The following is a 16436-nucleotide window of genomic DNA, read 5'->3' as shown; positions in this document are numbered from 1 at the left end:
AATAGGCATACCTAAAATGATTGTTCTTAAACTTCAATCTGCCTAAACATCATTTCCAAATATGAAAATGCTATAAATTCCTAAGATCCTCCAGAGACTGTTGATTCAGAAGACTGGGATATAGTCCCTGAGTACTACTTTAAAAGAGTGGGGCAGGTGCTAAGTACAGAGGCACAAGCCTATAATCCCAGCTACTTAGGAGGCTGAAGCAGGAGGATCACAAGTTCAAGATCAGCCTAGGCAACTCGGTGGGACCCTATATAAAACACAATTTAAAAAGGGGCTGAGGATTAGCTTGATGATACAGTATTTGCCTAGCATGCATGATGCCCTGGGTTTTATCCCTGCCCCCTATATTGGGAAGAAGGGAGGACGGGGATAAGAGTGGGCCAGGTCATTTATATGCAGGTGGCTGAAGAACTGCTTTTAGAATTTAACTATTTGATCATGCAAAATCAGCAATTAGTTAACTTGCCTAATCTTTCTTTTATGAATTCCACTTGATTCTTCACCTGTCCAACACTAGCAAAAAAAAAAATACTTATTTTTCAAGCAGAAAATTCTAACAAAAATATCTTGTTATTACAGTTTTCAAGAGGACAGCAAGGATGAATAGAAGTCAACACCCTAGAGAAATCAAGGTAATTCTGAATTAAATAAATAACGTGGAGAAATCAAATACTTGTATAGTTGTGATTTGAGTCTGTTCCCATCTTAAGGAAGCCCATGGGAGTTGAGAAGGAGCCACTGTGGTCTCCTCATCCTAGGGCTTTTAACTTTCTCCATGTACCTCCCAACTGCCTACCTACCCTGCCTTCCCCACCATATATTTACAGGATCCTGCCCTGATGCAAGTTCCCAGTAGGTAACAGAAAGGTCCCTTAGTTGCAAACACCTGCAGAACTAGAAAGTCCATGTGTCCTCACAAGGAACTGGGAGGGGCTGAGGGAGAAAAGGATATAAATATTAAAAAAAAAAAAAAAAAAAAAAAAAAAACTCCAATTCTATCTTCAGATATGATCTCTACTCAAAGGCAATACACCACACTATAGACATTTTTATTGAGAATGGTCCTCAGCAGGTATCTTCTTTTCCCTACTCCCACTGGCCACCAGCTGGCCCTTCTTTTATACGTAAATGCTTCTGCCTCCTAGAGTCAGAATTTCTGGAAAACTAAAGACCACATAAAACATAACCCAAGGCATAAGTGCAAGTGAGAAAGAAGCTGGGTTTAGTGGATACCTATTGTTTTTCCTTTTCTAACTTTGAAACTTTTCTCTTTTTAATCCATGTAAAGGTGAAAGGCTATAGATCATGGCATTTGTCTGACTTCCAAAGGGGTAAGTTAAGGTATTTTAAAGAGAAGAAAAAATGAAAATAAAAATAATACACACACACACACATACAAAAATATCTGTCAAATAAAAAAATAAAAAACCACACTATTACTATATTAAATAGTACTTAAAAACACACAGGTACAATATATCTTAAGGATACCACTAAACCAAATTATTACAAAATAAAACTGTAAGATGAAAAAGGAAGTCTTATATAATGGCCTACTTGTTTCAAGCAAAATTACATTTAATAAATTCCAAGGTACCTAGAGAAACCAGCCAAGCTATTGAGACTAGAATAATGATATATGACCTTCAAGACACTTCCCTGGGATAAGGGCCACTGTTACAGGAACAGCAATGATTACCACGTCTTTATTTCCTAGTATGTGTTACTCACTGTGCTATGTGGTTACATACAAAATGGCCTCCTAACACGTACCCCTAAACTTATGCTTAAAAATATATAAGTGGTACTTGCATAAAAGCGGGCATGGGATACATCTGAAGGCACTGCCACGTTGTAAGGCCCCATGGCTCTATATAAACATCTGCTATGCCGCACCAGCACCCCTTGAGGCCATATTGTATTTTCTGACCAACTAAAGGAGAAAGAAATGCAATGTTAGCATATTGACAATTACAAATAAGACTGTGTCTATCAAGGCCAGTTATATTTCTATGAAAGGAATTAAATATGCAAGGCTTCATCTGTCTGAAAATATAGTAATTCCATGATCAAACTTGAAGGAGTTAGAAAGGATTTGTTATGGTAATTTCATTGCTATGTAATACAGAGAGACTGTGAAATAATACAGTTAACTCAGTGTTGAAGGACTCAAGAGGCTTAGGAGAATGAGCAGACATATATATTTCAGTAAGGCATCCATGGGCCAGAAAATAGAATGTAAGCAGGCGGATTTCTCGTCTCCATTCCAAGTGAGCTGTCTACTGGTGGACATGATAGAAGGAACAAACAAGAGGAGAAAGCCAATGGCAACGAGAAAAGAGAATAAATTAATACACTGTCAAACTAACGTAATATTCACTGCAGAATTATATCCCAAAAGCTACAGAAAATCAGTTTGCTTATCAGATAATTCAAATACCTCACAGATGTGAGAAGCTATACAGTAGAACACAGAGACACACAAGGTACTGACACAGAGTTTTCTTTTTACTGCTTTCTTGGCTCATTTTTATAGCGGTTTCTCTAGGGATAAGAAGTTAGGGAAGAAAAAGCTTCAATTCTTTTCAGCATCAATGTAATGAAGTTGGGATGGGGATGGGGATCTTCAGGTTAAGCTTTATTTTAAAAAAATAAACAAACTAAGTTAATTCTTTTCTTCCTGATTTTGGAAAGGTTAGTTTCCTAGAGTAAGAACTGGGGCAGCAGTTTAGATATGTTAAAAAATATATTCTAGCACCCTGAAGCTTCCCCAGTTCAGAAAATGTTCCACCAGCCTTGCTCACACTTACCAGCATTAAAGTGATGATACACCTCATGGCCATGTGCCATCAGTAGCCTGAAGATGTACAGTACTAGTACTGTGGATTGTATTTTCAATTTTTATTGAAATCTGTCCTTTGCCCACAGTCGGGTTTCTTTTCAGCCTGGCCCAATCTCTTTCAGTTCCTGGGCTTGAAGGCCTGTGCTAATCTGTATCAGACATCAAGGCAGATAATTGAAGGGAGAACTCTGAGGGGGAGAGGGGAAGGGAAGGTCACCTCAATCTGTCCCACTTAATTAGGAAAAAACTGGTAGGGGATGAAATTTGTGAAATGTTCAAATTACACAAGGAAAGAAGATGAAGATGGTCCGGGTCTGAGAGATAGGCATGATGATGGGCTCAAAAGTGACAGAAAAAAAAAGGGGGTGGGGGTTTCTAAAGTTAACCATTTTGGATCACAGGGGCCATGCAGAGAAATGTCTGATAAGGGGACACAATGAGAATAATACTTAGAACTCACAGTCAGGGACAGTTCTCAGGAGAGGCAGGGAAACAGAGAGATTAGGAAGGGGAAAAAAAAAAACCAAAACAACAACAACAACAACAACAAAAAAAAAAACAGAAAAAATTACAGGCAAGGAAAATTACTAATCCAAATCTGCATGTATTAGAAAAGATGAGAGAAGCAAATTCCAGCTGTCTTAGGTGTGAGATGAGTAACTATCAACTTAGCTGTGGCAATGCAAATGAGAAACGAACCTTAAAGTCTTACAAAAAGAATTAAAATATATCATGACTCTTTGATTTTGGGCAAACAGTTAAGACTGAAAGACAACTCTGAAGTACTGCTTGGGACACAAATTACATACTCTATATAGTGACTGGGTAGCTGAAAGTAGTACACATTTGAGAAGGGGCTGGGTATGGTGGTAGAAATGAGTTAATGTATCCTGTATTCAGTTTAGCATGATGACAAGCATCCATGTAGACAAAAACTAAAAAATGTCCAAAGCCAAGAACAGAATGACATACAAAGCAAATAAACATGATCAGCAGCATGTAGAAACATGTTACATGGTTTTACCCTCTAGCCTACTCACATGTGCTGTGGAGCATTGCTGTAGGACCCATGTTCTAGCTTCTGCCACTTGCCCAGGTGAGCAGCTGATTTATGTAGCAAATCACAGTATTTTGATGGCAGCAACTGCGTGGTAAGCATGACAAAAGCATTGATCCACACCATAATGAGGTGTTCGCATGACCAGCGCATGTCATAGTACTGGGTACTCTGAAAGAGATCAAAAGAGATAGAAATGATCCATGCACCAGCAACAGACACAGGATGGGTGCGGGTATATATGCCCTGCAGATAAATGCCACACTGTCAACATGCATTGGTGATCCTGATGTCCGTGCAGAAAGTTCAAGAGCAGAGTCCTCCAAAATCCTTCAACCTGACTTTCTGGCTGTATAAATTAGGGCTGGGAGGGAGAGGCAATTATATTTTAAATGTTTCCTTTCTAGAAGAACTGAGTGCTTCTGAAGGACCACTCCGGCTGCAGATGTGCTTCTGAATGGGCAAAGGAAGGACATTAAAATGTCCCAAAAGGTTTTGGGCCCAGTGACATCCAGATCATTTTTCTTTTCTATTGAAGTAAATTGATGTTTAGATAAATAAAGGTTAGATTAAATTCAACAAATTCCTCATAACCCTGTTAGATCAACCATAGTAGGCTGAATTTTATTGAATCCTTGGTTCTCTTAAGCTGCTACATATTTTCTCTATAATAATTACAATTTTTACACTCCCCAGAAACTTAAAAAAAGAAAGAAAGAAAAGAAAAAGAAAAAAATTAGAAAGAAAGGAAAAGAAGAAAAAGGGAACCACCACGGGGTGCATCACATATATGGAAATACCTATCCGCCAAACAGGAGCGGTTTTAGTGCACTCCAGATGCAGCCGAACTCCACCATCCAGGCTGCCAAGGGGAGACAGAGAAAAGGGGGATTAAACAAGAAATACCCAGTTTATTTAATTCACACACAAATCCAGGGAGCACACAAAGCAAAATAACTGCTTACCTTCACAAAACACAGGGGGAGAAATGCAACATAGTAGGCACTGAAGAGGGAGTTGAAGAGAACTTCTTTGATTCTGTGGTTGAAATCTGCTTTCAGACATTCTACCTCATTGCGAATGAGGTCTGGAGATAGGGGGCAGCTGTGGGTGGGGATGGGCGTGGCATTATTAAATTGTTCTTTTAGAGACTCCAGCAATAAGGAGAGGAAGTCTTTGGATTTGGCCAAGCCACCCACAGTTGAGGCACTTTCTTCTACCGCCTGATGCTGTACCACATAGTTATAGTCTGTGAGAAGAAGATGAGCTCTACTATCTTGGTGGAAACAACAGAGAGGAACATAAACACCAAACCTGTAAGACAAGGTTTACATGAAAATGAGACCACAGACAACACCTAAGTACACACTGTATAACTATGTCAATAAAATAGTCATGATGCACCAGAGTAAACATAATAGGAACTTTGCCAATGGTAAATTCCTTGTCTGAGAAGGAAAGTCTTTCATTTCTTACAACAAAAGCAGTACATATTCATTGTAGAAGTGGAAACTAAAGAAAAATTATGATAACAAAACATAAGCCACCTAGAAATAATCATCTTTATTAGTGAGCATACATTTGTCCAACATGTAAACTTTATATATAGTTACATAGACTTTTATGTATTTGATCTCATGTAGTACAAACTGTTTTGTATCCTATTTCACATTCTATGTATATACTATTTTCTTATGTCTAAATATTTTTCCATAAGAAATTTTAAACATAAATTTTGGATTCCTATCAATATACCATAATTAATCCATTTCTCACTTGATAGAAACAGGCTGTTCCTGTGAGTTTCACATGACATTTTTTGCTGAGGATCAAACCCAAGGCCTTGCACATGCTAGGTAAGTTTTCTATCACTGATCTACATCCCAGCCCAGAAACAAGTTGTTTTTTTTATTTTTCACTAGCATAAATAATGTGACAAAGATTCTCCTAATACAGATCTTTGTGTATGTTTAGAAATTTTTGACATGGCTTGCCCTTCAACTTAAACATCTCCTTCTTAGTGAGGGGCTCTCCAGCCTCCATACTGTGTATCACTCACCCCACTCCCAAACGCACTCTAGCTGTCCTTTCCTGGTTATTTTTCTCCACAGATTTTACCACTCCATACATGTTTAGGTTTTTGATTCTAGGGTGGTTCTTTTTTCTTGTTCTATCTTCCCTCACTACCATTTATTTATTTATTGGTACTGAGAATTGAACTCAGGGGTGTTCTACCACAGAGCAACATCCCCAGTTTTTTCTTTTTTTTCTTTCTTTCTTTCTTTCCTTTTTTTTTTTTTTTTTTTTTTTGAGATAGGATCTTGCTAAGGTCCAGAACTTGTGATGCAGGTCCAGAACTTGTGATCCTCCTGCCTCAGGTTCCTAAGTCAGTGAGATTAGTTGGGCACCACTGTGCCTGGCACCTCATTACAACTCAAACTCTGAATGCTGGGCACAGTGGGGCATGCCTGTAATGCCAGCAACCTGGAAGGTTGAGGGCAAGAGGAACACAAATTCAAAGGCAGCCTCAGTAATTTAATGAGACCCTGTCTCAAAGTGAAAAATAAAAAGGTCTGGGGATGTGCTTCAGTGGTTAAGCACCCTGGGTTCAATCCCCAGTACCAAAAAATAATGATGATGATGATGACAATGATAAGCTTCTTTATATACCTAAATTGAAATGAAACAGTCTGCTAGCCATTTTGATGGTAATCCTATGAAATTTGACACCTTTACTTGGTAAACAAGCTAAATTAAAATATTCTCACTGGGTATGGTAGTGTATACCTATGATTTGCACTACTTGGGAGGCTGAGGCAGTCAGATCCAAATTCAACCTGGGCAATTCAGTAAAACCTTGTCTCAAAATAAAATTTAAACAGTATTAATTCTGTGTAGAGTGCTTGCCAAGCATGCACGAGGCCCTGGGTTTCATACCCAGTACTGTAAAATAAATAAATACATCCTTTCCACTAGCTGGCATAAAGGTACACACCTGTAACACACCTGTAATCCCAGGGACTCAGGAGTCTAAGATGATCACAAGTTCAAGGTCAGCCTAGGCAACTTAGTGAGGCACTGTAAATTTAAAATTAAAAAGGGACTAGGTATGTAGCTTGGTGGTAAAGCACTACTGGGTTCAATCCCCAGTATAGCAAAAGGGAAAACAACAATCTCTCTACTGGTAGGATAGCCATACTTCTCAGTTTCCCGAGGATATTTCTAGTTTATGTCTGTTGTCCCAACCTAGTTTAGAAAACAAATTATATGTCTCGTATCCATTGGCTTTCCTATTTTTTGAACTCTTAATTTATATTTGAAGAATTTCATTCTCCCATCTTTTATAGTATTATTTACATGACCCAAATAACTTTAAAGATTTATTAATTGTAAAACAGGAGTACTCACGGGTAGCCAAGGAAGAGGAGATTAAGTACTGAATGGCTTCGAAAGAGATTGACTAGGGTCCAACAAAGTACCCATCCACACAAAGTGAGAAGCACCAAGCGAGCTGATATCAGAACCATGTAATGAATCATAGATGCTGCACCCGCCTTTGTGGCCTGAAAGTTTAGAAGCATCAAAGGTACATTTTATAAATTATCTTATTTAAAGGCAACGTAACATAAATAAGGGTAGTAGGTTTAGTAGAAGCTAAACTGTACCTTACAAAAAAAAAAAAAAAAAGAAAAAGAAAAGAGTTGCATTCCCACCTTATCCTCCTAATTCTTGAAAATTCAGCCTTCTCCAGGCAATTGGTCATTTCCTCCTCTTACTCACATAGTCCCTCACACAGACCTGCTTTCAATTCTCATCATGATCATTGAATTTGTTTCCACAAGGGCTTCTCATCAAAGTATGGTCCATGGACCAGTCATCAGAATCACCTGAGTTTCTTGTAAACATGTAAATTCCTAACAACTTTTCTCTTCGAATGGAGGGAACAAAAATTTGAATCAAGAATCTGTATTTTAACAAACTCCCAGGTGATTTGTATGCATATACATATAGAGAGCCAATAATTTATCTGTCTTACTTCCTACCAGACTGCCCAGGGCCTCAGTAGTAGCAACAGTATTTCAATTTGTCTTTGAATCCTCACCTCTAATCTGCTTGTTGAGTTAATGTTTAAAAAATTATGAAAGTTTCACAAAATAATAACATCTTCTTTGACAGATCCCTATATGTTCAACTTTTGCACATATGAAAATAATGCATAAACACTTCCAATTCTTTATATCTATTCAGACATTCTTCTTAAATCTTAAAAACTGACTAAATAAGAAAACATACTTGTCAAAACATAAAACTTGTGTTCCCATAAAATTACAGAGAGAGCCTGGTGTACAGCACATGCCTGTAATTCCAGCAACTCAGGAGTCTGAGGTAGGAGGATCACTCAAGTCCAGGAGTCAGAAGCCAGCCTGGACAACATAAGCAACACCATGTCTCCAAAAAAGAAAAGATATTAAATGGAGCTGGCAATTCTTATTGTCTAGCAATATCACAGCTGTCATAACATCACAGCACATAGTATCACTGATGTATTTGGTAATGCTGGTGTAAACAAACCTACTATGCTGCCAGGTCTATGCTCTTTTTTTTTTTTTTTTTGGTGCTGGGGATTGAACCCAGGGTCTTGTGCATGTGAGGCAAGCACTCTACCAACTGAGCTATATCCCCAGCTCAGTCCTACACTTTTATAAGTATAACAAACACAATTATATACAGTACATAATACTTGATAATGAAATAAATATAGTTGTCTATTACTATTAATTGTGTACTTACTACATTTTTACTACATTATTTAAAAAAAATTTACTATAAAACACTATACTGTGTAACTCTGGCAGCAGACTCACACAGCTTGCATTTACCACAGCTCTTCACTGCACTAAGAGGCCACAAGGAGTGATTAACATATGCCATGCAAGTGTCCTTTGTGCAAGTGTGCTCTATGATGTTTGCACAATGAGGATATCACCCAGTGATGTCTTTCTCAGATCTTACCCTCATAGTTAAGTGACACATGACTGTGGGGGGGGGCAGGGAGTGGGGTTAGGGGTGTACACATACTATGGATATATATAGTATATACAACACTTTAAAATGTGAACTAAACAAATACCATAATGGTCTGCTTAAGCCTCAAACTGTGGAAGGAAAGACCCAAGCTGCTCTCAGACATAGCAGGACGAATAGTTTCACATCACTTCCCTGATACATACCTCATGCCAATGTACCTAGTATTTTAAAGCCTAGGGAAGTTATGTAAGCCCTGGAGTCATTCTATTGCCTCTATTCAAAAAAGTACAGGGTTAGAAATAAAAGACTATTTTTGCCCCATGTCAGCAAAGCAGCAGAGTTTGATTTTGCCTTATTCCAGAATCCAGGTTCTTTAACCATATGTGATGGATCCTGGTGGTACAGTGGTAACCAAGACAAATAACCAAGACAAATATCTTTATGAAGCTGCCCAGCCAAGAAAAACACATACTAAACTTGGACACATACTAAACACATACTAAATTTGGACAATTATTCTTACAATGGTGATGAGTGTTACAGGAAAGGCATAAGCTACCAGGACAACAAAAAACAGGAGACCCTACATGGAAAGGCTTTCTTTAGAAAGCAAAATTTACACTGAAACCTAAAAAATAAATAAGAGCTAGGAAGGTTAGAAAATTATTCTATGTTAAGTAATACTATGTTAAGAGGAAAGTATACATATAATGTTCCCAAATACATTTATATATGTACATTAATCTTTAATGTATATATACATTAGAAGGAAATAAGCCAAAATGTAATTTTCAACAATGGAATTGTAATTTTTAATCTTCTGCTTTACATTCTAGTGTCTAACAATCTTTTCAGTAAAATACACTGTTCAATAAAATATACTATTTAGAAAAATAACGTTTTGCTGGGTGTGCTGGCACACTTGCAATCCCATCAACTTAAGGCTGAGGTAGAGGATCTTAAATTCAAGGCCAGTCTCAGCAACTTAGTAAGGCACTAAGAACTTAGTGAGGCCTTGTCTCAAAATTATAAAATTATTAAGGACTGGGGATGTAGCTGTGGTAAAGCATCCCTGTACAGAACAAACCAACCAACCAAAAAAAAAAAAAGCAACCATTTTTTTGTTTTTTTTTAAAAAGAGAGTTGCCTCAAGTTGGTGAAATAGTTCAATTTATTTTTAGTCTTGTGAAGCAAGTACACAGAAGCAGGGTTGGCCAGGAGGTGAATAAACAAGAGTCTACCTAAGTGGAGAGGTGACTATCCAGCTGAATATTTATCTTTCTAAATTAATTACCTCTAGCCTCTCCTTAAAAATGGTCTTTCTCAGAGCAGCAATCCTTTCTGTGATATAAGAATGCAAATGTACTTTAATGGAAGGAAAGAAAAATGACTGTGATGGGTTTAAACCATTTAATTTAGATAGTTTAGGAAAGCATCACTATACAGTTGATTTTTAAATTTTCAAATAGATAATATAACCACATCACTCAAAAGACAAAACATAGCGCTAGTAGTGAAAAATTTCACTCATGCGCTCCTGTCTTCCAGATGCCCCCAGACAGTAGGCCGTTATTACTCTGTATCTCTTTTCAGAGACAATTTATTTGTATGTAAACAAATACATTTTTCTCCCTCTGTCTGCCTGTTGTTTTTTTTTTTTTTGAGGGGGATGGTTACTGGGGACTGAACCCAGGGACACTTTACCACTGAGCTACATACCCAGTTCTTTTTTATTGGGAGAGGGGGTACCCAGGATTGAACTCAGAGGCACTCAACCAGTGAGCCACATCCCCAGCCCCATTTTGTATTTGATTTAGAGACAGAGTTTCACTGAATTGCTTAGCACCTCACTTTTGCTAAGGCTGGCTTTGAACTCACAATTCTCCTGCCTCAGCCTCCTGAACCACTGGTATTACAGGTGTGTGCCACCACACCCGGATGGTTCTTATTTTTTAATTTGAGACAGGATTTTACTAAGTTACTAAGAATCTCACTTAGTTGCTGAGGCAAGCAAAACTTATCTTCCTGCCTCAGCTTCCTGAGACGCTGGGATTACAGGCATGTACCACTACATCCAGCAAGTAAAGTGCTTTTTAAACAATGTTTAAAATATTTAAAAGGTATAAAAATGTTTAAAAGGTATAAAAATGTTTAAAAGGTATAAAAATGTTTAAAATGTTTAGAAGGTATTTTAAACATTGTTTAAATGTTATAAACAATGTTTAAAAGGTAGGAAGTCAGGTGCAGTGATGCATACCTGTAATCCCCACAACTTGGGAGGTGGAGGCAAGAGGATCAGAGTTTGAGACCAGCCTGGGCAACTTGATAAAACACTACTCAAAATAGAATAAAAAGGGCTGAGGATGTAGCTCAGTGGTAGAACGCTTGCCTAGCATGCACTAGGCCCTGGGTTCAATCCTCAGTACCACAGACACACAAAAGGCAAAAAAATGCTTCAAGTTCTAGTCTTTGTAGCAACAAAGAAGAAACTCCAATTATGAAGGATTTACACACCAACAGGACACAACTAAATCAACATTCACAAGCACCATTTCTAAGCAACTGAAGGGATGAAACATCATTTCCTGCCTATTTTAACAGATGTAAACAAAAAATCCATTGAGGTCCTCTAAAGAAAGTTCTTTCTCAACATATCCAAAAGTAAGTACCTGTTTTCATCACCTAAATACTGAACCTGAGAGAAAGGCTGAGTTATATCCTTTCCCACCAAGAGAAACTGTTTTCCAGTTATCTTAATGGCTTTTAGATCATGACTTAACATCTTCAATTACTCTGTAATCACAGAAATCAGAGCTTACTCACAAAGACTTCTATGTATGTTTTGGAAGAAAAAAGTAAACTCTCAATTCTCATTATAGTAACTACTCATTTAAAAATTTCAAACTGAAATATAATTCCAAGATTTAAATTATTAGCCACTTTAGCTAAGTTAACATTTTTGTTTTCATAATCACTAAGAGGGTACAATATACAAAATCTTACAAAAGTACATTTTTCTTCCTCACTGGTGTTTACAAGTATATGAAAAACGATACCAAAGACCAACTCTATTGCAACTTTTAATTTAATAAAATAATTTAATGTTCTAAATCTTTCCTCCTCTGTTCAATAAACTTAAGATTCTAATCTTCTGATTACTCCTGTGCAAATGTTAACACTGCTTTTTAAAAATTCTAACTTTTAATAAAATTCAAATTGTAAGTTTTAATAAATACAAACCAACCAACCCAGGGGCACTTTTACCACTGAGCCACATCTCCAGTCCATTTTATATTTTATTTTCAGGCAGGGTCTCACTAAGTTGCTTAGGGCTTCACTAAGTTGCTGAGGCTGGTCTCAAATTTGTGATCCTCCTGCCTCAGCCTCCCAAGTGCTGGGATTACAGGTGTACACCACCATGCTTGACTACAAATGTTTCTTGTTAGTAAATTTCACAAATGGCATATAAATGTTAGTTAAAATTGAATTCACTCTATTTTCACTAGAACTATTAAAATTAAAAAGATGGTGCCAAAAAATCCAGAAGCTGAAATTAAACTCCTACAGACTCGATTTCTAATAATTGAGTTATTGAACATCTGAATTCTAAATATATTTCAGAAACTCTTTTTTAAAGTACTAGCACAACTCATATAGAAATAAAGAAATTAAAGTTGTTTTCAAATTATATTTAACATTTTACATTTTCAGTCTGAACCCATTCTAGTAACTGTAAATTACAACAAGCAGTAGAACATAGTGAATAAACTATTACCTCTGAAATGAGGGCCCACACAAGCCTCCTTGCGAGCATCACGGTGATGAACGCTGCCAGGTGATAATCAATGAGATGAAAATTCTATAAAAGAAGGAAGAATAGCATCAAAAAGAAGTACAATGTGTATCAAGCTGAACTACTACACAAATAGAGGTTTGCTCCCTCAAAAGATCTTCCTTAGTTCTCCACTTACTCTTATGGAACACAGGAATTTGAGATGATGAAGCGACTGACTACCTTGCACTTCTCCTTTCATGACTAATTGCTTAAACTTTCCAAACACTGTTTAAACTATCTGGAATGTATTCCTGTCCTTTTTTGGAAACTCTACTATATTAAAAGGAAAAGATTACAGCTTTGAGTTAACAAGTCATAACCTAAAGAATTATGACAATAATAATTCATCTAAATTGCCTGATTTATAATGTGTCAAATTCAATATATCAGTCAGGATTCATAGCTTTTAGGAGTTTCTGTGGTTGTTTCTTTATTCAAACTTAATCTAACTGTACATCTACTAAACTACTAGTTGGTACATCAATTATATTTATTTAATCTTTATAACAATTTAGAAATATTCCTTACATTTGATCTTTTCTATAAAATAACACCATTACTTAGATGCCATCTATAGTTCCTTCTAGTTATGTGTATGTATGTGTGTGTGTGTGTGTACATACATATATATATATAAAACTGTGATGAGAGCAAATCAAACTCTTTGATAATGATATCTTAGAAATCAACAAAACTGGGACATATTTTCCTTTTGATAGTCAAAAGGTGTGCAGGTTTCTACAATTCCTTCCAAAATGAAAAACTGAATTTCTCAATTAGTTAATTCATTCATATGACATACCTAGCACCCAAATTATGCCAGGTATAAAATGCTGAAGACAAAAGTCAAGGTTCCTGCTCTTCTGCATCTTACTCTCTACTATGGTGTGAGAAGCGATGGAAATGGCAGAAATTATTACTTGTTCCGTCTGCCATCATAGTAGAATTTAACTAGGCACTGACTTCTAGCTAACTAGGTTCCTTTCCCAAACTCCTTTGCAAAAAACTACTTCATGTCAAGGATGGGTGAAGTATGTAGTTCCTATACTCAGTAAACTTATAATCCAGATAGGAAAAGACTTTAAAATATATGTGTGTGTGTGTGTATATATATATATATGAAAATAAATCTGGTACTAACTCATTACAATTCTTAAAGAAATAGACACTCATCACATATTAAGTACATATGTGGTCAATATTTAAATTTAAATATTAGCATCGCTTGGTTGTTCCTGAAATTAACTATTAACACTTTTCTTTCCAAAGTGCATTAAAAAAAAAAAACCTACAACATATTTTTACATGTTTTTATATATTTCAGCAGAAAGAAAAGTCTTAATAGTTAATTCCAGTAACAAATATTAAAATAAAATTTTTTATTCCCTTCTCATACTATTTTTTTTCCAGTACTGGGTACTGAACTCAGGGGTGCTCTACTACAGCTACAGTCCCAGCCCTTTTTATTTTTTATTTTGAGACAGTTGCTGAGGTTGGCCTTGAACTTGCAAACCTCCTGCCTCAGTCTCCTAAGTTGCTGGGATTACAGGAATACGACACCATGCCCAGCTCCCTTCTTATACTATCTTGAAGATTTGGGATCACATTTTCTTTTCTATGTCTACCACATTAGAAAGGTTTTCATATTTTTTATGAGTCCCAAACACATAAAATATATAAAATATTTAGGACAAAAGTATTCTTTGCCCTAAAGAATATCTCTATTACCCATTTAAATCTGCCACTGCCAATAACATACATGTCAAGTCATCTGACTAGTCTTTTAGATATTTTACATGTTCATCTACATCTACAGAGAACCTTCTTTGTATCAAGATTAACAGAGTCCTCCCAAATAAATGCAGAGAAAGCAGAAGAAACCTACAACATGAGCCTGGCACGGTGGTATACACCTATAATCCCAGCGGCTTGGGAGGCTAAGGCAGAAGAATCAATAGTTCAAAGCCAACCTCAGCAAAAGTGAGGCCCTAAGCAATTCAGTGAGACCCTGTCTCTAAAAAAAATGCAAAATAGGGCTGGAGATGTGGCTCAGTGGTTGAGTGCCCCTGAGTTCAATCCCTAGTACAAGCCCCGCCAAAAAGAAACCTACAACATGTTTTTATGTACTTCAGCAGAAACAGTTAGTTTGCATCTCAATTTTATTTTGTAAAAGATTTCAATTTCGGGCTGGGGAGATAGCTCAGTCGGTAGAGTGCTTGCCTTGCAAGCACAAGGCCCTGAGTTCAATCCCCAGCACCACAAAAAAAAAAAAAAAAAAAAAAAAAAAAGATTTCAATTTCATTCAGGTTAGCAAAGCACCAAGTTCAAGGACTATTATTTTCTAGCCTCCCTTACAGTTATGAGTGGACATGTGGAAATGATGGGAGCCTGGACCATAAGAAACTGTCCTTTATCAATGCCCTATGCTCTTTCACCATTATGGCTGATAGCAATGAACCACAGTCACCCTGAAGGTCACATGTTGGAAAAGAGCAGTCTTCACCACCCTGGGTTCCCTGATTGACCATATGGAAGAATTCCTGCCAACCAGGACAACTGTCTCAGACTGTTACGTATTAGAAGCATCACATATTTGGGGGCTTATTTGTTATAGAAGATACATTATCTTAATTCAGCCATTTAAAAGGTAAAGTTGCTGGAATTTAATCATAATGACATGTTAACATTACGTACTATACTTTCTCTATCCCATGGTAAACATATTTAATTTCTAGCCAAGGATGGATGAAGTATGTAGGTCAAATTTAACATGGGATAGAGAAAGTCAGATATGGAAATCTTTCTGCAATATTATTACAATAAATTATTTAAGTATTTTCTGCATTTTAATTTATATTTCAAAAATCTTATGAAGCTTATTTCTAAAAAAATCTGCTGTTTGTTAGAAAAACATTTTTAGAAGGAAAATAAGAAAAAAATTTATCTGATGACAAAAAACTTAGAGGCCTATGAAGACTTACCAGTGAAGTACAAGAGGCAGGATGATTATAAGGATACCACCACACAGTTTTATAGATGTTGATGTACTGAATGAACAGAGCAACCAACAGGTAGATGAAGAAAAGAAATTCAAAAAGCAGGCTCCCATCCACAGGCAAGTCAGGAATTTGGCAATGACGAACAGGACCTGGGGTGATTAAGGCTGTGATAGGTGGAACTGGAAGGCCAATAGCGCTACCATTCCTGAAAGAGAAAACTATGGTAAACTCAAATGGTGATAGCCTTACTGTCACAGAGCCCCTGATATCTCTTCTACCTAACACTTAATTGCTGGCCTTCTCCAAGCCTCTATTCTGGGATCCTTCTTCTACACACTGTTTCAATGATCTAAGATGTGGCTAAGATTTTCATCATCTTGGGCATACTGAAAACTAAAATTTCTCTTTATATCACGGCAGAGTTTTAGACCCCTATTATCCAATTGTCTGTTAGACATCTGCGTTCCTCCTCCTATAGTCCTAACCCTAGTTCATGACCCACTCTGTTAGCTGCCCAAATCAGAAACCTAGAATATTTCCTCTGCCACTCCATATCCAATCACTTTCTAAAGAACTGAATTGTAAGTCAGGCACGGTAGCATATGCCTGAAATCCCAGGTACTCAGGAGGTTGAGGCAGAAAGATGAAAAGTTCAAGCCCAGTCTA

At 36.9% G+C, this 16436-nt stretch overlaps 1 protein-coding gene across 2 annotated transcripts in view; it reads right to left on the bottom strand.

Moving 5' to 3' along the window:
- Tmem39a (transmembrane protein 39A) overlaps positions 1–16436 on the bottom strand; it is a 35370-nt gene that overhangs the window by 2882 nt on the left and 16052 nt on the right. For both annotated transcript variants that reach the window (XM_047564281.1, XM_047564280.1), the window contains exons 3-8: positions 15753–15975; positions 12712–12795; positions 7317–7471; positions 4874–5222; positions 3892–4079; positions 1822–1942 (exon numbers count right to left, since the gene is read on the bottom strand). In XM_047564281.1, the coding sequence (XP_047420237.1) occupies positions 1822–1942; positions 3892–4079; positions 4874–5222; positions 7317–7471; positions 12712–12795; positions 15753–15975 (1120 nt within the window). The remainder of the gene's footprint in view (positions 1–1821; positions 1943–3891; positions 4080–4873; positions 5223–7316; positions 7472–12711; positions 12796–15752; positions 15976–16436) is intronic.

This window comes from Sciurus carolinensis, chromosome 9, assembly GCF_902686445.1.
Source record: "Sciurus carolinensis chromosome 9, mSciCar1.2, whole genome shotgun sequence".
NCBI classification, from domain to species: Eukaryota; Metazoa; Chordata; class Mammalia; order Rodentia; family Sciuridae; genus Sciurus; species Sciurus carolinensis.
This window is presented reverse-complemented; position numbering and strand designations above follow the sequence as displayed.